This window comes from Trichosurus vulpecula, chromosome 2, assembly GCF_011100635.1.
Source record: "Trichosurus vulpecula isolate mTriVul1 chromosome 2, mTriVul1.pri, whole genome shotgun sequence".
NCBI lineage: Eukaryota > Metazoa > Chordata > Mammalia > Diprotodontia > Phalangeridae > Trichosurus > Trichosurus vulpecula.
Genome location: NC_050574.1, coordinates 316381136 through 316407043, shown reverse-complemented (window position 1 = coordinate 316407043; position 25908 = coordinate 316381136). Strand labels below are relative to the sequence as shown.

At 41.7% G+C, this 25908-nt stretch overlaps 1 protein-coding gene across 2 annotated transcripts in view; it reads left to right on the top strand.

Annotated features, from left to right (window-relative positions):
• The window catches only part of ARHGEF4 (Rho guanine nucleotide exchange factor 4), a 259078-nt gene that overhangs the window by 220772 nt on the left and 12398 nt on the right, over positions 1-25908 (top strand). For both annotated transcript variants that reach the window (XM_036744438.1, XM_036744439.1), the window contains 4 exons: positions 10493-10672; positions 18012-18206; positions 20039-20218; positions 22917-23149. In XM_036744438.1, the coding sequence (XP_036600333.1) occupies positions 10493-10672; positions 18012-18206; positions 20039-20218; positions 22917-23149 (788 nt within the window). The remainder of the gene's footprint in view (positions 1-10492; positions 10673-18011; positions 18207-20038; positions 20219-22916; positions 23150-25908) is intronic.

Sequence of the window (25908 nt, the reverse complement as noted above, 5' to 3'; positions counted from 1 at the left end):
AGGTCATCCAATTCAAGCAATGACCCAAATAGCCAATAAGCTTCCCACTGTCTTTAGAGATCTGAAATTTCTATGAGGGCAGCAGCTATGTCTTATTCAGCCTGTATAACGCTAGTATCTTAAACATTCCATAAGTATTTGTTGGATTTAACTGAAATAAATTAGTAAATTTATATCTATGAGATCTATAACAGGATTGAAAATGGATAAAATTGATAAAAATTGAAAAATATTTGTCCTTAGCCTGTGAGGCGATGTCATAATAAGTTTCATTATCAGTAGTACTTTTCAGTTCACTTTCTGCACAGTAACTCTATGAACCACATTCCTGTTTCACAGATGAAGATGCTGAAGCTCAGAGAGAGTGACACAAGATTTAGATCTGTTAAGGGAGCTGAGAGGTAATGTCCAACCCCTATTTTTTACAGGAAACTGAGGCCCAGAGAGGGTATGGGCCACTATGAGGAAGTCATGGTGCCTCTTGCCCTTGAGAATTTATGGAATAGAAAAGACAACTCCATGCCAGCCAGGGCCTGCAAGGAAACAAGCAGCTGAAGGAAATTTTTCCTTATGTTCAGCTTCAGTCTTACCTGCTATAATTAAAATCTGTTTAACCTTATGTAAATACCAGAGAGGAATAGAAAGGGATTAGGTAGGATTCAACTTCCCAGATATATTTAACACCTCCACAGCAAAAAAAGAAAAAGTCTGGAGGGTATGTTGGGGTAGAAGATAGGGAGGTATGGAAAAGGAGAAAAGGAGCAGATAGGAACTGGAGGCAGATACAGGGACTTCTCTTCCCTGCTTTGCTCCCAGTGACCAAACAGTAGAGTCAAACAGCTAATCAGTACCAGAGCTGGGATCCAAACCTCAGTCTCCTGCCTCCGATTGCACTTCCCCTTCCACTGCACTATGCTGCCCTCTCATGGTAGACAATAACGCCGCCTCCCAAAGAACATCAGTGTCCCCTTCAGACACAAAAATCCATGGCTGGAAGGACTATGGGACTGGCTTCCAGGTACCGTTTACCCAAGAATGAATGGATGAAGGAAGTATTTCTTAAACACATCCTCGGTGCTCAGCACAAGCCCTGCTTCGAGAAGACAACCCGTATGGAAGTTCTCAGCTCCAAGTCAGATGGAAAGATCCCATGGTCCTTAGGGTGCAGTGGCAAAAACAGATGGTTATGTGTTTTCTTTAATGTTAGTTCAACTGATAAAATACTATCAGTTTTTGATGTTGAGCCATCTGACAGTGCCAAGGACTTCAGTGACAAGAACTTTCTTTTCTGGGTCTTCACTACATAGAACCTATAGGACTAGTTGTCAGGCTCTATCTTCACAGGGGCTGCTTCCCAGGATGCTGGCTGCAGACACCGGGCTGGAAGTGTTGCTGTTACAAGACTCTTGAGTTCAGGTTCCTGGTCTGTCTCCATCAGGGACCAAGAAGGGATAGCGGTTAGGGTTGTAGTGATGGTTTGACCTGCGTGGCATGTGTTGCCACCTGTCTCTCCCTCAGGATACCCTTCAGCTGGCCTGTCTACCCTGTGAATACAGTTGGTGGTAGTTGTTGGAGATGACTGGGCCCCTTCTCCACAGGAGCTGCTTCCCTAGACAATGAATGTAAGGGCTGAACTAGATGCAAAACTGGTGGTTTAGGGGATACTACTCTTCTCAAGGCTCTTGGGCTCAGGTTCCTAAGCTTTCTCCACCAAGGCCTAAGGAGAGATGGTGGTCAAGGTGGTGGTTTGAATTGTCTGGCACATTGCTGCTTCCCGTCTGTCCCTCAGGGCTCCACACTACTTCAGCTAGGCTGGTCCACCTGCCTTGTGAGTGACAATTGGTTGGCAATTGGTAGGTAGGTATAGCTGGTCCCTTCTGTACAGGAGTTGCTTCCCCAGGTGATGGCTGTGAGGGCCAAGCTAAGAGCAAGACTGGTGGACACGAGGAGGGGGAGAATTCTGCCATTCCAAAGACTCATGTGCACATGTCCTCATATTCCCATGTTTAGGGAGAACAAATATTATTTTTTAAATCTAGGTAATACTCTAAGCTCAGTTCTCCCCAATTATAAAGTATGATGCTTCTGAAAGGCTCTGTCCAAAACTTGTCAAGGAGCATTGAATAATAATAGCTAACATTTATATAGTGTTTTCAGGTTTGCAAATCACTTTACAAACATTATCTTATTTCATACTTTTAACAACCCTAGGAAGTAGGTGTCATTATTATCCTCATTTTACAGAAAAAGAAACTGAGTCAGGCAGCAGTTAAGTGACTTATGCAGAGTCACAAAATTAGTAAGTGTCTGAGGTAAGATTTGAATTCAGGTCTTCCTGACTCAAAGCCCAGCATCTACCTACTGCTCCACCTAGCTGCCTTCAAGTTAGGTAACTGACCACCCAAACGCCTTAGGATAAGCTCAGCAGGTTCCTCCCCTATGTCCTCCCTTTTTCCCCAGAGGGGCCTGCATGGAAACAGGAGACAGGTCAGGACAAGGTGCCCCCAGGAGACATGTGCTACAGAAAAGAGAGCCCCAGCTCACAGAACAGGGCTTCTTGTCCTTTCTTCTACCTGGTCCCCTCTGAAAGCATATAAGAAACAGATAATATAAAATTCAGTCAATGTTGATCACTGTTTTTTTCATAGCTAAGTGAGGAGGGGTCTTTGGGTACTTTGGGTAGAGAGTGGAGATAGATGAGCCTATCCTCTGCCCTTGAAGATGACAATATTTCTATGCCTTGATGCAACCCATCCTTTTATTCCATGTGTATCCATGTGACACTGAGTCAGGCAATATCCACACTGAACCTGTGTATATTTCCTATGCTGGTAAATGGCTCTCAGAGGCTGGGAGAGGGAGTAGGAATGTGCCCATGACACAATTTTAAGTTTAATCTGAATTTTTACCTTTTTTGTTTGTTTTGGAGGTAATCGGGGTAAAGTGACTTGCTCAGGGTCACACAGCTTACTTAGTAAGCATCTGAAACTGTATTTGAACTCCATGTGCTCCTGACTTCAAGGCCAGTGCTTTATTCACTGCGCCACCTAGCTGCCCCTGAATTATTAACTTTTAATCCATCACTTTCTCCATTCTAAACAATCAACAAAATAATGAGTCAAGCCCTGATTTGTAGGGTTTGCTGACCTCTGAGGTATAAGTGCTTACACTGAAAATTTAATAATCTGCTATAGCTTCTAAGAGCTAGCTCCAGCCAGTGCCTGTAACCCTGCCTCTCTTCATTCTGTTCCTCCTTCCCGGAATGCTCTCTGCTCTCTTTCTCCTCTCAGCTTCCACCTGTCTCTCAAGCCCCTGCTCAAGTTCCCCTTTCCAAGAAGACTTCCTTGACTCTTCTAGAACACACAACTCTCTCCCTGCTTTGGACTTAATTGTTTCAACAATTCATTTTGACACATAATCATATACAGTCTCGTTTTGTATTAAACTTTTATGGCATTAGTCTTGTCTTCTCAAGATTATACATTCCCTTGAAGGCAATTCTGTGCCTTCTATTTCTTTGTCTTTCCCATAGCGCCATCTTAACCTTGGTTGGGCTTTTTGGCTACACCTCTGCCTACATTTCCTAGTCCCTAACTCATATCCAAATATTCATGACTGATGGGAAAGATTAGTATTTCATTAGATTATCCTGTCACCAGCAATTATTAACTACTTACTGTGCTAGAGTTGGGCCCTGGAGTAAAAATACAAAGAATAGAACAGATTCAAGGAGTTTACATTCTAAAAGGAGACCACAAGTGTATAAAAATATAGAGAATAAATACAGAATGGTTAGGAATGGAGGGCACTAGCAGCTGAGAGAGAAAGGAAACATTTCATGGAGAAAGTAGTGCTTAATCGTCATCTTAAAGGAAGAGAAGAATTTTAGAGGCCGGGTGAGGAGAATGTATTTTCCACCCATTGAGGAAGGCCAGTGTAAATCACAGAGAAGAGAGTTGCTTTGCCATGTACAAGGAACAATGAGAAAGCCAGTTTTCCTGGATGGCAAATGGTAAGTAATGTCAATTGAGACTGGAAAGATAGGTTGTGACCAGGTTGTGAAGAGCTTGAAACTGAGGAGTTCGTATTTTATCTTGGAGGTAATAGGGAGCTTTACTGTAGTTTGTTGAGTAAGGGGATAACATGGTTAGATCTGGGCTCAAGGAAAATCACTTTGACAGCTGTGTGGAGCGGGGAGCAATGGAGTGGAAAAAGGCTTGAGGCAGGAAGACTAGTTGGAAGGCCACTGCAGAAATCCCAACAAGAGGTGATGAGGGCCTGGGCTAAGGTGGTGGCTATGTGAATAAAGAAAAGGAATCAAGTGCAAGAAATGTAGAGGGAGAGATAGCAAGACTGACAATTGGTTGGTTATGTGGGTTAAGACAGTGAGGAGTAGAGAATAATGCTGAAGTTTTAAATCTGGGAGACAAGAGAATTTTGGTACCTTGAATGAACAGGGAAATTTGGAAAACGTTTAGGTTTGGGGGCAAATATGAATTCTGTTTTGGATGTGTTAAGTTTGAGATGCCTCTGGGATAGTCTACTGGCAGTGTCTAATAGAAAGCTGGTGATGCTAAACTAAAGTTTGGGAGATATGGGGCTGGATTTATAGATCAATGAGTCATCTGAATAGGGATGATAACAAAACCCATGGGAACTGATGAATTCACTAACAAAAGAGTATAGACAGAGGAAAAAGAATGAACAGGACAGAGCTTTGGGGAACACCTGCAGGTGGGCAATGTGGTACATAGGATGATACCACAAAGGAGACTGAGAAGGTGTAGTTGCACAGGCAGAATGTGAGGAGAGAGTACTGTCTTGAGATAGGTAGGTAGGTAGATTATTTATTCAATACTGTACTCAGTCATAGGAATACAAATAAAAGCAAAAAAAAAAGAAAGATAATCTCTGTCCTCAAGGAACTTCAATTCTAATGAGGAAAAACAACACATGAAAGGGGCTGAAAAGCAGAAGGTGTGATGGAGATACCCAGGCAGAGTCAGGAGTGGAGCCAGGAGAAAAAATGAGTATGGCTAGCTTGGGTTCTTCCTTAAATGGTGGTTCTGGTCAGGAATTCACCAGCCAGAAGAGGGGGATGGATACAGGGGTGAAGAAATCTCCAAAGTGAAAAGGTTGCTGGGATAGAGAGGGAAAAGTCGTAGAGAGAATAACCAAGAGGAGAGGACGTTCAACAGCTTCAAATGAAGTTGATGAGAGAAGAATGAGAAAAGACCATCAGATCTGGCAATTAAGAAATGATTGGTAATTTCGATGATAGCAGTTTTGGTTGAGTGATGAGGTGGGTAGAAAAAGATAAAAGATGGCTTCAGAAAGGGATTATATCTGGAGACTTGATTCAGAGCCAAACTCTAGCCCTAAGCCCTTTAGAAAGCTGAAGAAATTCATATCCTATCACTGGCTTTTGATTTCCTAAATGCATAATGAGTACATTAATAACTTACAACACTTAATCATTCTTCCTCTCATCTAGCCATTCTGCTACAGAGTCTGTGCCCTCTTCTTAGATGAATACTGTATTTTTCATTCCTTTACCCCAGTTCTCAAAGTGGTCTTTCCCCTTGACTAAAACAACTCCCAAATGCCAGCAACTGACAATTGGAAAAGTCAAGTTGCAAGTATTTAGTGATGGCCTATGTTATATTGATTCTCTCTGTGTCTCTGTGTGTTTCTTTGACTCTCTGACTCTCTCTGTGTCTCTGTCTCTCTATGTCTGTCTCTCTGTCTCTGTCTCTCTCTGCATATATATATATATATATATATGTAGGTATGTAAGTATGTAGGTATGTATATAAATAAGTTCACTGAATCCTTACAACAGCCCTGTGAGGAAAGTAAGGCAAGTCTAATATGCCCCATTTTATAGGAGGGGGCACTGAGGTTAAGCTCAGGGCCATTAAGTGACCTGCCAAAGGCCAAACAGGTAATAATAGATGGCCAAGTCTAGACTCAGATGCAGGTCTTCCAGTTTGAAGTCCAATGTTTCACGCTACATAAATGGATACATTCTTCTACTTGACTCTGCTAAGTTTTCCACCATTCTATACTTATGAATTCAATTGTTTTTGTCAGTCAGTCATCAACAATTATTAGTTACCTACTAGGTTCCAGGGACTGTGCTAAGCAGAAAGTTTCAGTACAAATAGACTGTAAATTGAATTCCCCTTGGCTATGAGGGACACACAAGGAAATAGAGTCCCTGCTCTTGAGAGGTGATTCCTCTCCATCTGTGACTCATACTTACATCTCTATCTCCCCTGTCAACACTAGCCTCTCCACTTATAAATCACGTGATACTTACCCTGTCTCCTTTCTGTCTTGGTGTAAGGGACCTCCTGAAAAAAGGTTTTCGTGCTGTTGTGCTTATGTATCTTCCATGGTGTCACCTGGCCTGCACATATCCAGTGTTAGTAAATGTTTTATGTAAGTGGTGGGAATAATGGTGATGATATAATCCCTATCCAGGTAACCAGGCATTCTCTAAATTCCAAGTGGCAGGGGGTTGCTACGAGACTCCTACCTACCATATTGAAACTTTGCACCTGTTATTCCCTGGTTGGCCTAAATCATAATAGTGTCTAATGTTTTTATCACACTAAAGCTTTCACAACCATCATGGCACCCCTGTGTGGTAGAAGGTATAAATATGAATATGTCTGTTTTCAGTGAATGAAAAGATCAAGTCTTCCAGATTTCCCTGGAAGATAGTGGGGAGGTTTACCCAGATGGAGCAAAGAATACATCAGTGAGACAATGAGTTATTCAACAACTGAACATTTACAATATATTTGACACCATGCCAGGCACTGTAGTGAATACAAGAGGACAAGACACAGTTTCTGCCCTCTGGGAGCTTATATTCTACTTAGTGAAAGAGCTAACATGCAAGAAACCAAGAACAATGCAAATGTAATAGTCAGGTGCTCAAAATCAAAACACTAAAAGAGGTAAAAAAAAAAATAGGGAATCAAAAGGATAGTTGGGGAAGCCTTTATGAAGGAATCTTGGCTTAGGTCTTGGCTTAGACTTGTCTTAGGTCTTAGCTTCTGGTAGGAAAAGGGAGTTTATTTTTATTTTATCCAGTTCCTGACTTCAAGGCTAGATTTCTATCCACTGTGTCAAGTAGATAACCTGCTACCTGTGTGACTATAAGTCAGTTATTTAACCTCTCTGGGCCTTATTTTTCACTTATGTAAAATGTGGGATTGGGATTAGATCAGGGATTCTTAACCTGGAATCCATTAACTTGTTAAAGATGGATACATAGATAGATAGATAGATAGATAGATAGATAGATAGATAGACTGTATTTGACTATAATTGATTCCCTCTTTAATCCTATGTGTTTTATATTATTCATTTTAAAAAATGATTCTGAGAATGGATAGGGTTCACTAGACTGCCAAGAGGGCCCATGACATTTAAAAAAAAAAAAAAGCTTAAGAACCCCTGGAGAAGATCCCTTTCAGCTCTGAAATCTAGCCTTCCATAAATAAAATCTTTTTATTATAGTTCAAAACTAAACATGGACAAAAATGGACCTGATCCTGCTCATGACTAAGCAAGGGCTCTTGTGTCAAGTTGGCATGCTTTTTTGGGTGCGTTAGCTGCTCCAGCTCGTAGGCAAGACTAATGGGCAGTTAGGTAGTTGCCTAGAACCTGACATTCAATCAAGATCATTTAAAGTACTGACTGATTGTGAAATGCTATAGAAAATTCAAGAGATAGGGAGACTGGGATTCCTGCCTTTGGCTAGGATTATTAACTATACTTGTGCAGTTAATGAGAAAAGATACATGAAATGGAGCAACAGAGGACAAAGTTATAGGACAAATAAATAGTAAACTCTTGTAGAGTGGTCAGGCAAGGCTTCATGGCAGAGATGGATCTTGAAGAATGCCTAGGAATTGAATAGACATAAGGGACTGGGGAAGGAATTTCAAGAAAAAGAAATGGCAACTGTAAATAGAGAGAAAATAGGGCAGACGTTGTACAAGGGGCAGTGAGAAGACCAGTCTGATGTAATAGAAGCTCCCGATGTGGAATATTAAGTCAGTCAATAAGTAAACATTCGTTAAGCTCCTATTATACGCTAAGCACTGTGTTGAGCACTAGGGATCAAGATACAGTCCCTACTGTCACATACACAGAAGGTGTGCTGGAGTATTAGATGGGGGCAATGGGAAGAACAATTTAGCAGGGACCCTTTTTTCTGGGGAGCCTTGGTGGTGGTGACATCATCATCATCATCACTGCTAGCATTTATATAGCACTTACTCTGTGCCAGTCATTGGGCTAAGTGCTTTAAAATTATTATGTCATTTAATCTTCACAACAACCCTGGGAGGTAGGTGCTATTTTTATTTACACTGTATAGGTGAGGAAACTGAGGCATACACAAGTTAAGGGACTTGCCTGGCTAGTAAGCTAGTAGACGGCTAGTAAGTGTCTGAGGCTGGATTTGAATTCAGATCTTCCCAACTCCAGGATCAGCATCTTCTATTCTCTGGGATGATTTTCTAAACAGGCAAGTTGTCCAGACCGTCAGTTACTTTGTATGGGTTAGCTTTCTGCCGGTCAGCTAACTTGTGAGTCTCTTGACAAATGAAAGCAGTCATTTCCTCATCTTCCTCAGACATAGGAATCTAGTAGTATCTACTATGTGAGAAAAGAAAGAAAATGACGGTCTTGTGGAGATGAGGCTAGGTGGCCTTCCATTGCCCAGAGATTCCCTTAAGAAGCAAACAGCTGTGATGATTCTAGCTCCTGTGGAAAGTGACTAGTAGTGGTTTCCACAGGTAATGAGGTAGGCTAGGGGAGATAGCAACAACCCGACACTACTGAAAATAGAGCTTGCACATAGAGCTTGCAAAGAGCTATCTTTGACACACTTGCTCTAATAATAACAATACCCCCATTGAAAATAGTACTGCATGTATTGAAGTTTACTATTTTTCACTTTCTGTATTTTTGTGTGTGCGTTTTTCCTTTGAGTCGGTATCTTCTTTCACGGCATGACTAATATGATGATATGTTTCTCATGATTGAACACGTATAACCTATATCAAATTGCTTACTGTCTCAGGGAGAGAAGAGGTGAGAAAGGGAGAGAGAAAATCTGGAGTTCAAAAACATTTTCAAACGAATGTTAAAAATTGTCTTTATGTGTTACTGTGGAAAATAAAATATTATTCAAAAAGGAAATGGTACTTCATGCCACCATCTTTGATACACTTTGCTGTGGAGAATCATGTTCACTATGGCTCTGCTCTGTATTTCTATCTTCTGAGTATATTTTGTCTTCATACCTTTGTTCTGCTCAAAGAATTTACTTTTGCTGTTGTGAAGGTAGCTTTTGTTGACCCCACCTACCTCCTTGGAGAAATACGAAGAGTTTCAACTCAACAAACCTTTGTTGGGTACCCATTGTGTTCAGTCTTGTGTCCCTCTCTCAAAAATAAATGTGCCTGGCGTGGTGGTCCACCCCTATAATCCCTACTAACAGTGGAGGCTGAAACTCATGGATCACTTGAGATGGAGGGTTCTGACCTCCATTAGGAATAAAACTGATCAGTTGTCTGCCCTGAATCCAGTAACAATATGGTGAGCCACTGGGAGTGGGGGGCCACCAGCTTGGCTAAGGAGGGGCCCAAATCAGAAATGGAATGGGTCAAAGCTTCTACACTGATCAGCAGTGAGATTGTGCCCATGAATGACTGCTGCATGTCCAGGTTGGATGAGATGCTGAGAACCAGTCTCAAAAAAAAAAAGTGAAATAATCTGTGATATCTGGAGGAATGTTTTTGTTCTGATGACATTACTTGGCGTGGTTCAAGCTATGTAAATCTTACCCATTTTTCAAGCCTTACCTTATTTATGAAGCCTTCCTTAACTTTTCCAACCATCACTGCCTCCTTCTTCTGAAATGAAGTCAAAGGCTCTGGGTTCAGATCCTTGCTTCACTATTTACTAGTTGGGTGACCTTGGGCAAGTTACTTAACTTCTGTCAGCCTCAGATAGGCTGTGAAATCACACCTGTGAAATGAGGTGGGGTGGGGAACCTGCGGCCTCGAGGCCACACGTGGCCCTCTAGGTCCTCAAGTGTACATTCAGTCTAAGGGCCACACTTGAGGACCTAGAGGGTCACGTGTGGCCTTGAGGCCGCAGGTTACTCACCTATGGACTAGATGTTTTCTGAGATTTCTTCCATCTCCAAACCTGTGATCCTATGAAATACTACAGCTTTTAGAATCTGAATCAAAGTTTAGGACTTAACAATTTTCTTATTGTTTCATGTCTCTACATTATGTCTGTCTAACCGTATCATGAATTCCTCAAGGACAAGAATCGTGTCTTATATATATTTATACTCCTTGATTGTCCCTAGTAGTGTCTTACACAACACAGGTACATAATTTGTTGATTGTTGTTGAGTCTTTACCTATCAACGTCTTTTTGGATCTGTCCACAGCTTATCAGTGATGGCAGTGTGGTCTATGCTGAGGCACTCTGGGACCATGTCACCATGGACGACCAAGAACTGGGATTCAAAGCTGGAGATGTCATCGAAGTGATGGATGCAACCAACAAAGAGTGGTGGTGGGGGCGGATCCTGGATGGTGAGGGCTGGTTTCCTGCCAGCTTTGTCCGGGTAAGACTTAAACATTTTGTGTTCAGTTGTGGCCACTAGAATCTATCTCTTCCCTGTGCTCTGCCAACATAAATAAGTCAGGGGAGTGATTCCTTCAGGATCTGTTCTGTTTTCAGTACATAAAAGATGTTCTTCCTTTAGTATTTCTGGTCTGAAGCAACACATGCTAAGATTTCTCATTTTTTGCACTCTTAAATGAACCACCTGGATTTGTCACATCCTGGATGATCTGCAACAAAATTACAGAAAGTAGATGAAGTTCACCTGTTGTGCCTCCTCACCAACCTTTTCAATGCTGTTCTTTCCTAGTGCCCTTAGGTTGTCCACTCTGCTCCCCACCTGCCCTAGCTTGCGTTTTCTAGTCAGTGTCCAAAGTTCCAGACCTGGACTCAGTCAGTCACCAAAAAGTCATTAAGTGCTTGATATGTACTAGTCTCTGCGCTAAGTGCCAAATATACAAGAATGGATTGCACTTTAGTTCCTTCTTCCCTAGCCCAAATCACAATGCCCATTTTCTCAGGGCCTTGATCTTAGCTATCAGAGTGGAAAACCAAATCATAAACTAATACACACTAATAAACTAATTATACATTATGGCTGATGATGGGTAATAGATCACCCTTCTGAGGCAGTTGCATTTAAAATAAGGAGCTTGGTTCCACCTCACACCCCTCAGATCAGCCAAGTGGACAAAAAAGGAAAATGACAAATGCCAGAGGGGCTGTGGGAAAAACAGGTGCATTAATGCCCTGTTGGCAGAGCTGTGAATTGGTCTAGCCATTCTGGAAAGCAATTTGGAACTATGCCTATGCCCAAAAAGCTATTGAAATGGACACACCCTTTGACCCAGCAATACCACATCGAGGTCTGTACCCCCAAAGAGATCAAAGAGAGAAAAGACCCATATGTACAGAAATGTGTATAGCAGCTCTTTTGGTGATGGCAAAAAAAAATTGGAAAGCGAGGAGGAGCCCATCAAATGGATAATGTCTGAACAAGTTATATGAATGTGATGAAATGCTTTTGTGCTGTGAGAAATCATAAAAGGGATGCCTTCAGAGAAATCTAGAAAGACTTGTATGAACTGAGGCAGAGTGAATGAATAAAACCAAGAGAACAATTTACACAGCAATAATGGTGTAAAAACAAACAACTTTTGAAAGAATTAGGAACATTGATCAATGGCCATTTAGTGACCATCCATGATTCCAGAGGACTCATTATGAAACATACTATCCACCTCATGATAGTGGTGATAGACTCAGAGTGCAGATTGAGGTATACATTTTTGGATGTTGCCAATGTGGGAATTTGTTTTACTTGGCTATACATGTTTGTAACAGATGTTGGGGTGGGGCTCCCCTTGTTTTCTCAGTGAGAGACTTGTCAGGAGGAGAGGGAGGTGGGAGAAAGAAAAAGTAGATTTTTATTTGAAAAATAAAATAAAATGAGGGTCTTGATAACCCAAAGAAATAAGCCTCTAATAAACAAGACTGCTGATGTTTAGTCATCATTTTAAAGGCCAGACAAGAGAGATATTCGAGGGCAAGTTGTTCCTATGAATAAGATCGACTCATTTTTCTCCTTCCCTTCCCTTGGACATAGTGCCCTGGAATCTATAATCCTCATTCAAATGGAGATAGATTGTTTTCTTTGCCACTGAGCCATGTGTAAGTTAAGGTCAAAGAGCCCATATATGTCTGTCCCCACCCAATCTCCATCATCCTTTTCTTCCTGAGACTAAGCAATCTTTCCTCTCCATTTCCTAGTGCATCTTGACTACTGAACCGTTGACAATTGGTATGATTCAGAATCCTGCTGAATCATAGCCCCAGGCTTTGCCTTCCAACATAGCTGCACCCCCACTTTAAGTAAACACAGTTTGTGTGAGGGAAAATGCTGTTCAGTCACTCTCTCCACTGTATCCTTCAGGCATCTAGCACTGTCATGTTCGGGCACGGACACCCACAATCCACTGTCCCCCATTGTTGCTCTTCACTCAGATTCATCGCCCTTCTCAGTGTCTTTACACTGGCCTTCCTAGGGTAATATCCCATAAATGCCAAATCTCTCTCTTCCATTAACATTTATCTTCCTTGTGTCTCACTTAGCTAGGATTTTGTTTTGCCATTCTCTAACTCTCTAATACATTTTTTTGTAATGTTGCATATTACAGTTATCTGTGTGTCATTAAGGAAGGAAGGAAAGGAGGAAGGGAAGGCAACTCCATAGGAAAGAAGGAAAGAAAGAAGGAAGATTTGAATGGAAGTATCCTGGGCCCAAAGTAAAAATGACCTTATCTCTAAGTTTGCTGCGTTGAGCAGATGTGGTCAGTTACGTGCACGCGCACACACACACACACACACACACACACACACACACACCCCTCTTGTGATTCTGTGCCAAACTTGCAACTAACCCTACCAAATCTGAGTGGTGGGTACTTTCCCTGTAGGTGTAGGAAGCATACTCAACCAATGCATCTCCTCTGCAATTTTTAGTCTTAGCTGCCTCGAGCACTGAGAGGTCAGTGACTTACCCAGAGTCACTGATTGAGTACAGGTCAGAGGTGGTACTTAAACTCAAGTGTTCAAGCGCTGAGGACAGCTCTGTGTCTGACAAAACTCAATACCACCATTTTACAGAAACCATGCTTTATGGAGGATAATTTAGTTCTTATGTACGTGTGCCTTCAGAGCCAATTCTAACCAGAATTTTGAAATCAGCAAAATTTGCCTTCCACAGCCTCTCACACCCACTCCATCTCCTCTCTGTGTGTCTTTTCCCTCCATTTCACTCATGTTTCTCCCTGAACATTCCTGTTACTGTGAATGGACAAAATTTAGTTTTAGATACTAAATGTATTACCTACCCCCAGAGTATTTGTATTTCAGAAGAGGAGTCTGGAAAGGTCGATTCTTAATCCAAAGAAATGAAGCTATAATGATTTAAAAAAAATTTTTTTTCAAACCCTGTGGCTGGCCAGTGGGGTCCATGTATTTGAAAAGGGGTAAGGGGTGTCTTCTTGATACCCTCCAAGTCACATGATGAAATACGAGAATGTTTTTCCAGAGGTACATGTAATTGCATGCCCAGTGACTGCCCTTAAAATGCCAAGCATTGAAATTCAGCTAATAAGCAGCTTTACTGACACCAGAATAGCATGTAATGTTTTCTTTCAGTTTCACAGAATAACATTGTGGGAGCGGGGAGTGTAGAGCCATTGTCTCTACTTGGCTGCCACCTGCTGGTCATTTATGAGAAAACATCTGGATTTTACAGACTAATTTACCCCAAAATTCTGTGACTATCTGATTAAAACCTGTAGCCTCCCTCCCAACCTGTCTAACTCCATGGCCATTTTTTCACCGTTGAATCTCCACACACCCTCTGATCCCCAGAGCTTTCCCCGCTTTATTCCTAGTACCCCAACCTTCTCCCTCCCTCCTTTCCTGTTCATATATACCTCACAATCCTTGGTCTTTTCTCTTCTGTCCCTAGGATCTCTGATTCAGTGATTTACAAATCTAAGGGGTATCTGTCAGGGTTGTTCATAAAGGGACTTGTGAAATACTCTTCATAAAGATCTCAAAGTAATAATAGATGCATAATTTTAACACTTCTTTAATTAAAAAAAAATAGGCATCTAGCATATATAACCCTTTCAGGAAAAGCAGCATAAGGGTTGGTGAAATCAAGCCAAAAGCAATGGGACATTCTGCCTCCAAAATGTTTGGTTTTCATTATGGTAGTTCTTTACATTTTTCTTCTTCCACCTCCCATCCTCCAATACACAACCATGTCCAAGCAGACCTGATCATTCAGAACCCCTAGGGCTGGAACTTTAGATCCATCTACATTCTGGTAAGTTAATTCTCTCTATCAAAAAGGGCTCTCTGGGAGACCCCCTGCCCCCAAATCCTACCCATCATCATTTTGATGGCTGATGCCTGGAACTCCTTTGACCAATCCACAGGCAGAAATCAGGCCAAAAATGTAAATTTCTTCCAGAAAGGAAACATGGAAACCTATGGAGACAGGATTTGGAATTAGAGGACCTGGCTCTCAGGAGCTGTGGGACCCTCGTCAAGTTACTTCTCTCTAGGCCTCATTTTCCTCAACAGTGAGATAAAGGTGTTAGACTAAATGACTTCTAAGATTCCTTTCCTCTCAATGTATCATCCTGTGACTTTAATTCATACTAATACATATCAGATGTTGGGTCCTTTCTGAACTGTGGGGTTTTACTATAAGGGAGGAGGGAAGGAAAAGCAGGAGGAAAGAGTACTAGTGTACATAATGGGGAGGAGAAAAAAGAGGGAGAAAAAAGGCTATAAAAAAGGAGATAGCAGTTTCATACTTTTGCTGAGTTCTGACCTTACCAAAAGCCTCAAGTCTGAACACTCTAACCTATAGGATCAGAGTATGTCTGCATCAGGGTATGTCTTGCTATTTGACTCTCCATGGTTCCTATCTACTGCAGTTTAAATAACCTTAAACTCTGTCCTAACCTTATGTCATACATAGCCTCTCTGGAACTGGTGCCTCTTCCTGCTTATAAACTCCTTGATGGCAAGGTCTGTCTTTTGCCTCTTTTTGTATCCTTGGAGCTTAGCACAGTGTCTGGCACATAGTAAGCTCTTAATAAATGTTTATTGATTTATTTATTGATGGATTATCCTGACCATAATATTGAATGGGACCAGTCACCTTTAGTCAGAGAAATATGGGAATTACAGCCAGGTCTGGCCCAATGCATGGGCAGAACAGGGGGCTGCCTACATGGCATGAAAGGAGGGAGTCTTTTAAAAGGTCCCCAACTCCAAAATACTTTTCCCACAGACCTGCCACAGTATCTGGAATTCTACTGTTAGCCTTGCACTATATTACCATAGAGGGGTCATCCATTAGTGAATATTAGAATAGATGGGTGTAACACACTAATAGTTATCAACTAACAGAGAGCAGAACCCTATAAGAAGAGGACAGATGAGTTGGGAAAGGGGTGGACGGTGGGAGTAAATTCTCTTCAACTCACTTTGTAAATAAGTCTTTACTGAAGAAAAGGTCATAATCCAATTTGGCAGTGGGGAGGCATTGCTCCTTTAGGAGAAGCTCTACCTTAAGCTAAAAGTCTTTCTCTCCATCTCCCTACAAAGTATGAGGGAATGAATGAGTGTCAAATATCCATCTATGGATTAAGAATAATCACCGGTTTTCCAGAAATACTGGCTTCCAAAGCAACAGTGTTCACTTTTTTAATTAAAATTTTTTTAGCTTTATAGATAACTTTTGTTTTAGCATCATAGTCATTTCCCAATATACCACCCTTCCCCCCATCCCTGATAAACATTCTGACCATATTCCAAGTCCATATCTCTCCTGCCTCTCTTCTGAGAGAGGGAAGGTGCTTCTTTCATTTGCTGCCTTTCAGATAGTCATTGTGTCATCAGAATACAGCTGTTCTTTAGCATAGGTTTTATTTACATTAGTGCATTAACTGTGTATCTAGTTCTCCTGGTTCTGTTTATTTTTTCTTATACCACTTCAGAGAAGTCCTCCCAGGTGTCTCTGAATTCCTCATATGTGTTGTTGCTTACAGTACAACTCTATTCCATGATATTCATAGAGCTTGGTATATACCAGGATTAGGTGCTTAATAAATACTTGACTGACTGGTTGATTGATGAGCCCCAGTTTGTTCTGCCGTTTCCCAAATAATGAGCATCATTTGTTTCCAGTTCTTAGTAAAACAAAAATAGGACATACTTTGTATTTTTGTGTTGAATGAACAGAGAAGAGCGTGGGAGGAGGGAGGGAGTGGAGAAAGAAGAGTCTAGCATGCTCCAGTATTCCTGACTTTCTTGTATAACATAGTAAAGGGCCATAGTTGGCTGGCCTCATGTGTATTGACATCTTCATGATAGGGAAACAGGGAAACGGAGTTGTTTTGCTTTGTTTTATTGTGCCCCAAAGCTATTAGCATCGGCTACGTGAGTATGAAATATCTGTACGCTAACTGACGTTAGAATAACGTCACATATTTGATAACAGTAAAGAATAGTGTATAATCCAGCATTAAATTTAGTATAGCTAAATTAAATATAGTGGGAAAGGTATATGATAGGAATGAGAATGGAATATATGGTGTATGTATGAATGGTATATATGTGTGTTGACTCATGACTGTGTGCATTGTATGTATATGTGCATGTAGTTGTGTTCTTACAAAAGAGTGTGTATATATACATATGTGTGTATATACATATATGTATTATGTATGTTTTATGTATATTTCAATAAAGGCAGCTACCACAATGAATATAAAGAGGATTTAGAGTCAAAAACACCTGGATTCACATCCCACCTCTGATATTTAGTAGTGCTTAGCACAATGCCTGGCACAAATTTGGTGCTTAATAAATACTCACTGACTGATTAACTATGTGACCATAGGCCATCTATCATTCCTATCCCTCAGGCAGCTGTCTAAGGGTACAAGTTATAGATGTGCTATGAGCTGTATCATTTTCTACCTAGAATAATAATAAAAATTATCATTTGTATAGGACCTACTACGTGCCAAGCGCTGTGCTAAGTGCTTTATGCATATTATCTCACTTGATCCTCACAGCCACCCTGGGTGTTAGGGGCTATTATTATCATCCCTGTAAAGTTAAAGAAACTGAGGCAGACCATGACTTGCCCAAGGCTGTAAAAGCTGGTAAATGTCTGAGGCCAGATTTGAACTAAGTCTTCCTGCTTCCAAGCCCAGTGCTCAATCCACTGTGCCACCTAGCTGTGAAGAAATCATAGGGTCTCGACATATTGGTGTAAATATGGGCTAGTGCTTCTGTGTTGACAAATTGTTGTATTGTGAGTTAGTGGGTATTTATAGTGTACTTGTATGAGTGGGCATGTGCATATGTGTATATAGAGAGGGGTATGGATGGCTGGAGAACGTTGTCTTCTCCCTACTCCACTGTACCTCATTTTGTACATGAAAATCCAGGTCGTAAACATACCCAGCGTTGTTCTGGTAAATGTTTGACTGCTGGCTCTCCCTACCCTCCAAAAAAAAATGGGTACATGACACACTTTTAAGTCTAATCTGCATTATAAACATTTTTCCCATCCCTTTTTAAAGTCGAGGCAATCAACAAAACAGTAAATCAAGCCCTGATTTGCAGAGTTTCCCCGTTTCTGAGGTATAAATGCTATCACTGATAATTGAACATTTGGCTTTCCTGAGCTGGTTCAATCTGACTCCAGCATACCCCTGGATATGCCCGAGCACGTGGGAACCATTGTCCTGACAGCTCTGTGAATTTCAATTTAGCTTCGCGTCAACCAGGATGAGCCCATGGAAGACTACCCTGCCAAGGCCGAGGACGGCAAAGAAGCAGATGCTGGCAGTGCCACCCGGCGCCAAGGCACGGCACAGACCAGCAAGGACCAGATGAGGACCAATGTCATCAACGAGATTATCAGCACCGAGAAGGACTACATCAAACACCTGAAGGACATCTGTGAGGTGAGCGTATGAGGGTGGGGGGGAGGCGCACCCAGGTGCCCAGCCAGCGGCACTGCGATGACTGGCCCCTACCTGAGCCCTTTAGGGTTGGCCTAAAATCTGGTAAGAGTGCGAGGACGAGCCCTTACCCTCGTGCATATCTCCCTACATTGTTCGAAGCTCATGGGGTCTCGGTTCTCGCCCTTGCTCTGCTGTTAACCATCACTTTGACTTGAGTGCGTCATTTTCCTTCCTTGACCTTCAGTTTCCTCCCCTGTCAAATAGAGAGGGAGAGCTGGCTGATTTCTAAGCCCTCTTTCCATCACAAAAAACTCCACATTCATGAACTCATTTTATCCAACCCTGTGAAATATATATTGAGCAGACATTGTTTTCCAGTTTGACAGATGAGGAAACTGAGTCTCTGAGAGATGAATCTGTCCAAGGTCATATAGAGGCAGAGCCAGAACTCAAACCCTGATCTCAGGATTCACGATACTGGGCTCTCTCCACAATACTCCACTCTAACTTGAGTTCAAAGCACAGCTATCCAAACAAACATTCCAGCCAGGGCCCCCAACCCTGTGTTTTTAGAATCTTAGGTATTGAGCTAATGACTCAAAGCCTCAGAGGCCATCTAGCCTATTTTTCCTCATCATATTTCAGATGAGAAAAGTGCAGAGCAGATTGGCCTATGATTTGCCCAAGGCTGTATAAGTAGTAAGTGGGATTTGAACCCAGTCCTCTGACTCTGGGACTCTGAGAGAAAAGAAACCTCTCAGGGCAGTTAGGTGGAGCAGTGAATAGAGCACTGGCCCTGGAGTCAGGAGGCCTTAGTTCAAATCCCACACTCACAAATCCAAATCTGACACTTACTGGCTGTGTGACTTTGGCAAGTCACTTAACCCCAATTGCTTGCCTTCCCCCTTCCTAAAAAAAAAAAAAAAAAAGAACCTCAGCCACGGCTGCTGGCATAGTCTGTGTCCCAGAATGATCTTTAGTGATTCTTGATTTCTTTTTTCATTTCAGTCTTAATCTCTCTCACACTCTTTGTGATGTTGATTGGCCCATCAAAGAAAAAGATGGAATTCTACTTGTCTTTAGGAAGGCTTCATTCCAGGGACTTCTCTTAGTCCCTTAAATTAATGTATGACCTTGGACAAGTCACTTAACTTCTCTATCTTTACTTTCCTCCTCTGTAAAATGAAGGATCAAACTCCATGTAGGATTACACTCGGTGACATAAAGAATCATAAATCTAGGGCTGGAAAGACCCTCATAATCCATCTGGTCCCACCTCCTCATTGTACAGTTAAGGAGACTTGAGGCCCAGGGAAGTTAAGTGACTTACCCAAAGTCACACAAGTTCTAGGTAACAGAGATGAGATCTAAGGTCCTCTCCACCTCTAAATTCTACAATCCTATGTTTTTCCCTCACCTGGGCAGACAAATCCAAGATCCCAATTTATAGACCCTCATCCTTACCACAGGATCTAAGCTACTTCCCTTTCTCCTGTGTTTCATTCATATAGCAAACATTTATTAAGCACCTACTATGTACTGTGGGAGATAGTGTCTTCAAGGCATTTGCAGATTAGATGGGGAAACAAGATGTCCAAATGTAAAAAGTCACTTAACAATACTTGAGCTATCACACAGTACCCTACATATGTCAAAATGAAAGATGAGTGGTAGGGACAATTAAGTCTAATAGGAGTTCAAAGGAAGGAAGAAATCTTTGCAAGCTGGGGTGCTCAGGGAAAGCTCCTAGGGAAGGGAGGCAGCGTCCTGTCCTAACATCTGCCCTGGCTCCCAGGCCTGTATCATCCCTCACCTATCTGTCTCGCACACAGGGCTACATCAAACAGTGCCGCAAGCGAGCGGACATGTTTACCGAAGAGCAGCTGAAGACAATCTTTGGGAACATCGAGGAGATTTACAAGTGCCAGAAAAAGTTTGTGAAGGCACTGGAGAAGAAGTTCAACAAGGACCACCCCCACCTGAGCGAGCTGGGCTCCTGCTTCTTAGAATATGTAAGATGTTTATTCATAAGGAAATATTTTCTCGTCTGAAACCAGGCTAACTGGTCTTGTGCTCAGAGGTGTGAGACAAGATGTGGGATTTGGCAAATTAAGAGAACACTACAAACTTTGGAGAGAGTGGTTTCAGCTGAATGAATGTAGCAGACAGACCCAGGCCACGCAAATTTGTGATCTCATCCAGTTCCATTCAGCAGCATGTGAGTAGGAGCAAAGGAGGTGAATGGGGAAAGTGATCCAGTGCTGGTTGCCCTATTCCCCAGTTTGTAGACAAAATGTTTTCCAAAGACTCTGATTTCTGCAGTGAAAAAACACAGAATTATTTTACAGAGCTGGATAAAATAATAACAAAATTCATCTGGAAGAACAAAATGTCCAGAATATCAAGGGAATTAATGAAAAGAAATGCTAGGGAAGGTGGCCTAGCCATACCAGATAGCAAACTGTACTATAAAGTTGCAGTCATCAAACTACTTGGTGCTGGCTGAGAAACAGAGTGGTGGATCAGTGGAATAGGTTAGGTACACAAGACGCAGTAGTCCACGACTATGGCAATCTACTTTGATAAACCCAAAGAATCCAGCTTCTGGGCTAAGAATTCACTATTCCACAAAAACCGCTGGGAAAATTGGAAAATGGTAGGGCATAAACTGGGCATAGACCAATATCTTACACCACATACCAAAATAAAGTCAAAATGGGGTCATGATTTAGGAATAAAGGCTGACACTATAAGCAATTTGAGAGAGCACGGAATAGTTTACCTATCAGATCTATGGGAAAGGGAAGAATTCATGACCCAACGAGAGATAGAGAGCATTAACAAAATGCAAAATGGATAATTTTGATTGTGTTAAATTTAAAAGTTTTTGTATAAAAAAAGCCAATGCAACAAAGATTAGGAGGGAAGCAAAAAATTGGGAGAAAATCTTTACAGCCAATATCTTTAATGAAGGCCTCATCTCTAAAATATACAGGGAACTAAGCCAAATTTATAGGAATAAAAGCCATTCCCCAATTGAGACATGGTCAAAATGGTCAAAGAATATGAACAGGCAGTTTTCAGAGGAAGAAATTAAAAATATCTATAGGCATATGAAAAAAATGCTCTAAATCACTATTGATTAGAGAAATGCAAATCAAAACCACTCTTAGGTACCACATCTCTCCTGTCAGATTGGCTAACATGACAAAACAGGAAAATGATAAATGCTGGAAAGGATGTGGGAAAATTGGAACATTAATACATTGTTGGTGGAGTTGTGAATAGATCCAGTCATTTTGGAGAGCAATTTGTAACTATGTAAAAAGGTTATAAAAATGTGCATACCCTTTGACCCAGCAATACCACTCCTAGAGCTATATCCCAAAGACATCCCACAAAAGTGGGAAAGGGACTTATATATACAAAAATATTTATAGCAGTTCTTTTTGTGGTGGGAAAAAATTGGAAATCAAGGGGATGACCATCAATTGGGCAATGCCTAAACAAATTGTGGTATATGAATGTAATGGAATACTATTGTGCTATAAGAAATGGGGAAGGTACAGACTTCATATGGATATGATGCTGAGTGAGAGGAGCAGAACCAGGAGAACAGTGTACCACTGTATACAACCACAGACATATTGATTCTGTGATAACTAACTTCGATAGACTTGGCTCTCCTCAGCAATGCAAGGCTCAAAGACAGCTCCAAAGGACTCATGAGGGAAAAAGCGAGCTACATCCAGAGAAAGAACTGTGGGGTCTGAATGCAGACTGAGGCAAACTATTCACTCTCTTTTTTTTCCTCTTCCTTTTTGGTTTTGTTTCTTCTCTCTCGTGACTCATTCCATTGGTCATAATTCTTCTTTGCAACTTGACTGTTGTGTAAATAAGTTTAATGTGAAAGTTTATGTAGAATCTATATCAGACTGCATGCTGTCTTGGGGGGCAGGAGGAACGGGAGGGAAGGGAAAACAATTTGAAACTCAAGAACATGTAGAACTAAGTGTTGTAAACTAAAAATAAAAATCTAATTAAAAAAAGAAAAAACACACAATTGTATCAGGAAGACAACTGTCAAAAATTATAATAATTAATAGTCCTACCTTACTTCTCTGTAGTACTTCTAACTTTATAAAAGTACTGTCATATTTGTTAGCTTTTGATCCAAAAAGTGGATGATGTTATGCTTATTATTGAAAAACCCTACCTATTCTAGAAATATGGCTTCACTGATAATGCAAAATTCTGCCCTGGTTCCTAGTGGATGATGCTACATGGCACATCCTCCTTAGACTGCCACAGAAAACCAAGAGCCCTGATGGCCCTCGACACCAATCCTGTAATGAGGCATCATCCTACCAACTATACACTTAGTGATAATAACTAGCATTTATGTAACACTTTACGTGTTATGAAGCACTTTACAAATATTTCATTTTACCTTCTCAACAACCCTGGGAAGAAGTATATGCTGTTATATCCCCATTTTACAGATGAGGAAACTGAAGCTGAATGAGGTTGGATGAGTTGGCCAAGGGCACACAGCTAGTAAGTATCTGAGGCAGCATTTGAACTCAGGTCTTCCTGACTCCAGGTCCAAGTATACCACTTGCCTGCTTTGACTGTGCATCTGCCTGCTCCATCACACAAATGGGGGACAATTACAATGCACAATATATTTCTTTTTTTCCTCCCTTGCAGCAAAATGATTTCCAGATCTATTCAGAATACTGCAACAACCACCCCAATGCCTGCGTGGAGCTTTCTAAGCTGGCCAAAGTCAACAAGTATGTGTACTTCTTTGAAGCCTGCCGGCTGCTCCAGAAGATGATTGACATCTCCCTGGATGGTTTCTTGCTGACCCCAGTGCAGAAAATCTGCAAATATCCCCTGCAGCTGGCCGAGCTGCTCAAGTATACCAATCCCCAGCACAGGTAAGCTGCCCCTGGGTCCACCCTATTGTATTTGGTGTTGCTTTAACTGCATGATTCCCCTATCAGTCATTTCCCTCCAACAGAGGCATGTGGCCAACTCTTCTCCCACCCCCAAAAGCATGAGAGCCAAGGGAGGCTGGGTTTCAGATGAGCATCCCTGAAGGATGCCAGTGATGTGGACCATTTACCTGATGGCCTATAGAGATACTGGCGGGTTTAGAGAGGAATGGAGAGATGACAACAGAGACCTGAGCTCTGAGAAACTTTCTTCCTGAGGCACCATTCTCCAACCAGAGGCAGCTAATGGCATAAAGGACAGAGCACTGGACCATAGTCAGAAAGACCTGAGTTCACCAGCCTCAGACACTTACTAGCTTTGTGATCCTACAAAAGCCACTTAACCTCAGTCTGCCTCAGCTTCTTCATCTACAAATGGGGTTAATAATAGCATCTACCTTCCAGGGTTGTTGTGAGGATCAAATGAGACAGTATTTGTAAAGAGCCCTGTAAACCTTAAAGCATTATATAAATACTAGCTATCATCATTATTATTACTTAAAGGCAACGTCAGTTGAGAAGATCATGAGGTCTACCCAACTGTCTTGCCCATTTTTGACTTGTGGTAAAGGGTAGATGTGGTGGTATTGATAAGGGAAAGTGGAAAAACATTTTAGGGTTGTTGCCAAGTCAACCAGCCTTTCCTGAGTGTTGACTGTCTTCTCCCTCTACCTGTCAAGCTTAGAGCAGAGTGAGTTCCTAGATACTTTCTCTAGCGATCTTCAGAAAGGTAGATAGTTGAGACTCTAGTATCAGGAGCAGGAAAGAATCCAAGTACAGGTAAGATAGCTGGGCTGGTAATGGGTGAACAGGGCTTTAGCAGAATAGGGACCAGCTCCATGGTACGGTTATATCACAGACCAAAAAAGGTTAAGCAACCCTAGCTTAGTGACCTAACTTTGTGGTGTCACGTAGTTCCTGCCAGGAGAGAGTCACCCTGACCTTTGGGAAGCTAAAAGTATCCACAAGAGGAATTTACAATAGGTAGTCCACGTAGAGGAGTCATTAGGAGCCACAGTGATACCACTCAAACACTAGGGCCCAATGAGGATTTACCTTCTCCCTAGGCTCATCTACACTATTAAATTCTGCTGCATTGTGTTCCAGCCATATAGCCTTGGACAACAGGCTTCCATAGCCACACCTCTGTATTCCCTTACCTGATTGGCAGGAATTTGGCTGACAATATTCACTGAGAATTATGAAACTCTAGGTTTAGTTCTTTTATGTCAATTCAGTTTGGCATTTGTCCAACTCTCAGTTATCCAAATTGTGGATTATCCAGGTGAAAAAGTTGATCTTCCTTCCTTCTTTGAGGTAACCACAAGAAAGGAAATATATTACTTGGTAACTTCTCAGATGAACTATGTGGTATAAGGGTATCAATTTTAACTATTATCCAGAAAGAGGGTTGGAATTATCTGTGGATCCTGCTTACCTCTGCCTGTCTTATTCCTCTTTAGCCTGGATAACTGAGTCAGTTCTCAAATCACTTCACAATAAAGATTCCATGAAAGTGAACTGAAGCCATGAAGGAGGAAGTGAGCATCAGTGTTGAGGGAACAAGGATAAGACTAGCCCAGCTAGAATAGGGTGTACATGTTTCAGAGCAGTGGGACACTGAGGTTGGAAGGGTCAAGGGAGGGCTAGATTATGGAGGACCTTCAAATCCTTTCTGAAAAGTTGAGTTTGTATGTGGTATATGATAGGGAGCCACTGTGGGTTTTTGATAAGGGAATTGACAGATAATGGGAAAGGGCCTGAGTTTTGGTGAAACTTCTCCCAAAGCAGAAAACAGTCCTTTTGTTTCAATGGAGTGTGAATTTTCCTGAACTGATTGGGCTGATGCTTCCAGCCAATAAAATCTCTCCTCCTAAAGATCCCAGGAGAGCTTCAAGTTGGAAGAGTGAGTAAACTGTAAAATATTGGAAGACAGTACGGTAGAACACCGAAGGAAGGAAGCAGGCTTTTACTAAGCACCTACTATGTGTCATACTCTGTGCTCAGCATTTTATAAATACCATCTTATTTGAACCTCACAACAATCCTGGGATGTAGGTGGTATTATTATCCCCATTTTACAGATGAGGAAACTGAGGCAAAAAGGGGCTTAAGTGATTTGCCCAGGGTCATGCAGCTAGGCAGTGACTGAAGCTGAATTTGAACTCAGGTCCTCCCGACTCCAAGCCCCCACCCTATCCACTCCACCACCTAGCTTTGACCTAGGTTTGAAACTTGCCTCCGATACTTATAAACTGACTATGAGCAAGTCACTTACCTTCTCAGAAATACAGTTTCCCTAACTGTAAAAAGAATGATAATGATACTTGTACTGTCTCTCTCAGAAAGACAGCGTAGCAGGGTGGGTAGAGCTGGCCTCAGAGCCAGGAAGACCTGGGTTCAAGTCTTGCCTCTGAGACACACTGGCTTGGTTACGTCGGACAAGTCACTTATTCCTCAGAGCTCTGAATGACTCTCAAAGACGGTAAGTTGCTGAGAAGGTGCCAAGCTGCATTGGTGGAAAGAGTTTCCTCAAATGAGAATTCCCTACAGCAATGACATCACAGGCCTAGCCCTTGTCCCTATCTATCTGTCTTGCAGGTTTGTTACAAAGAAAGCATTTTGCAAACCGTATAGTGCTACACAAATGTGAGTTACTGTCATTGAGGTATTTGGGGAAAAATACCGTCTCACAGATTTTA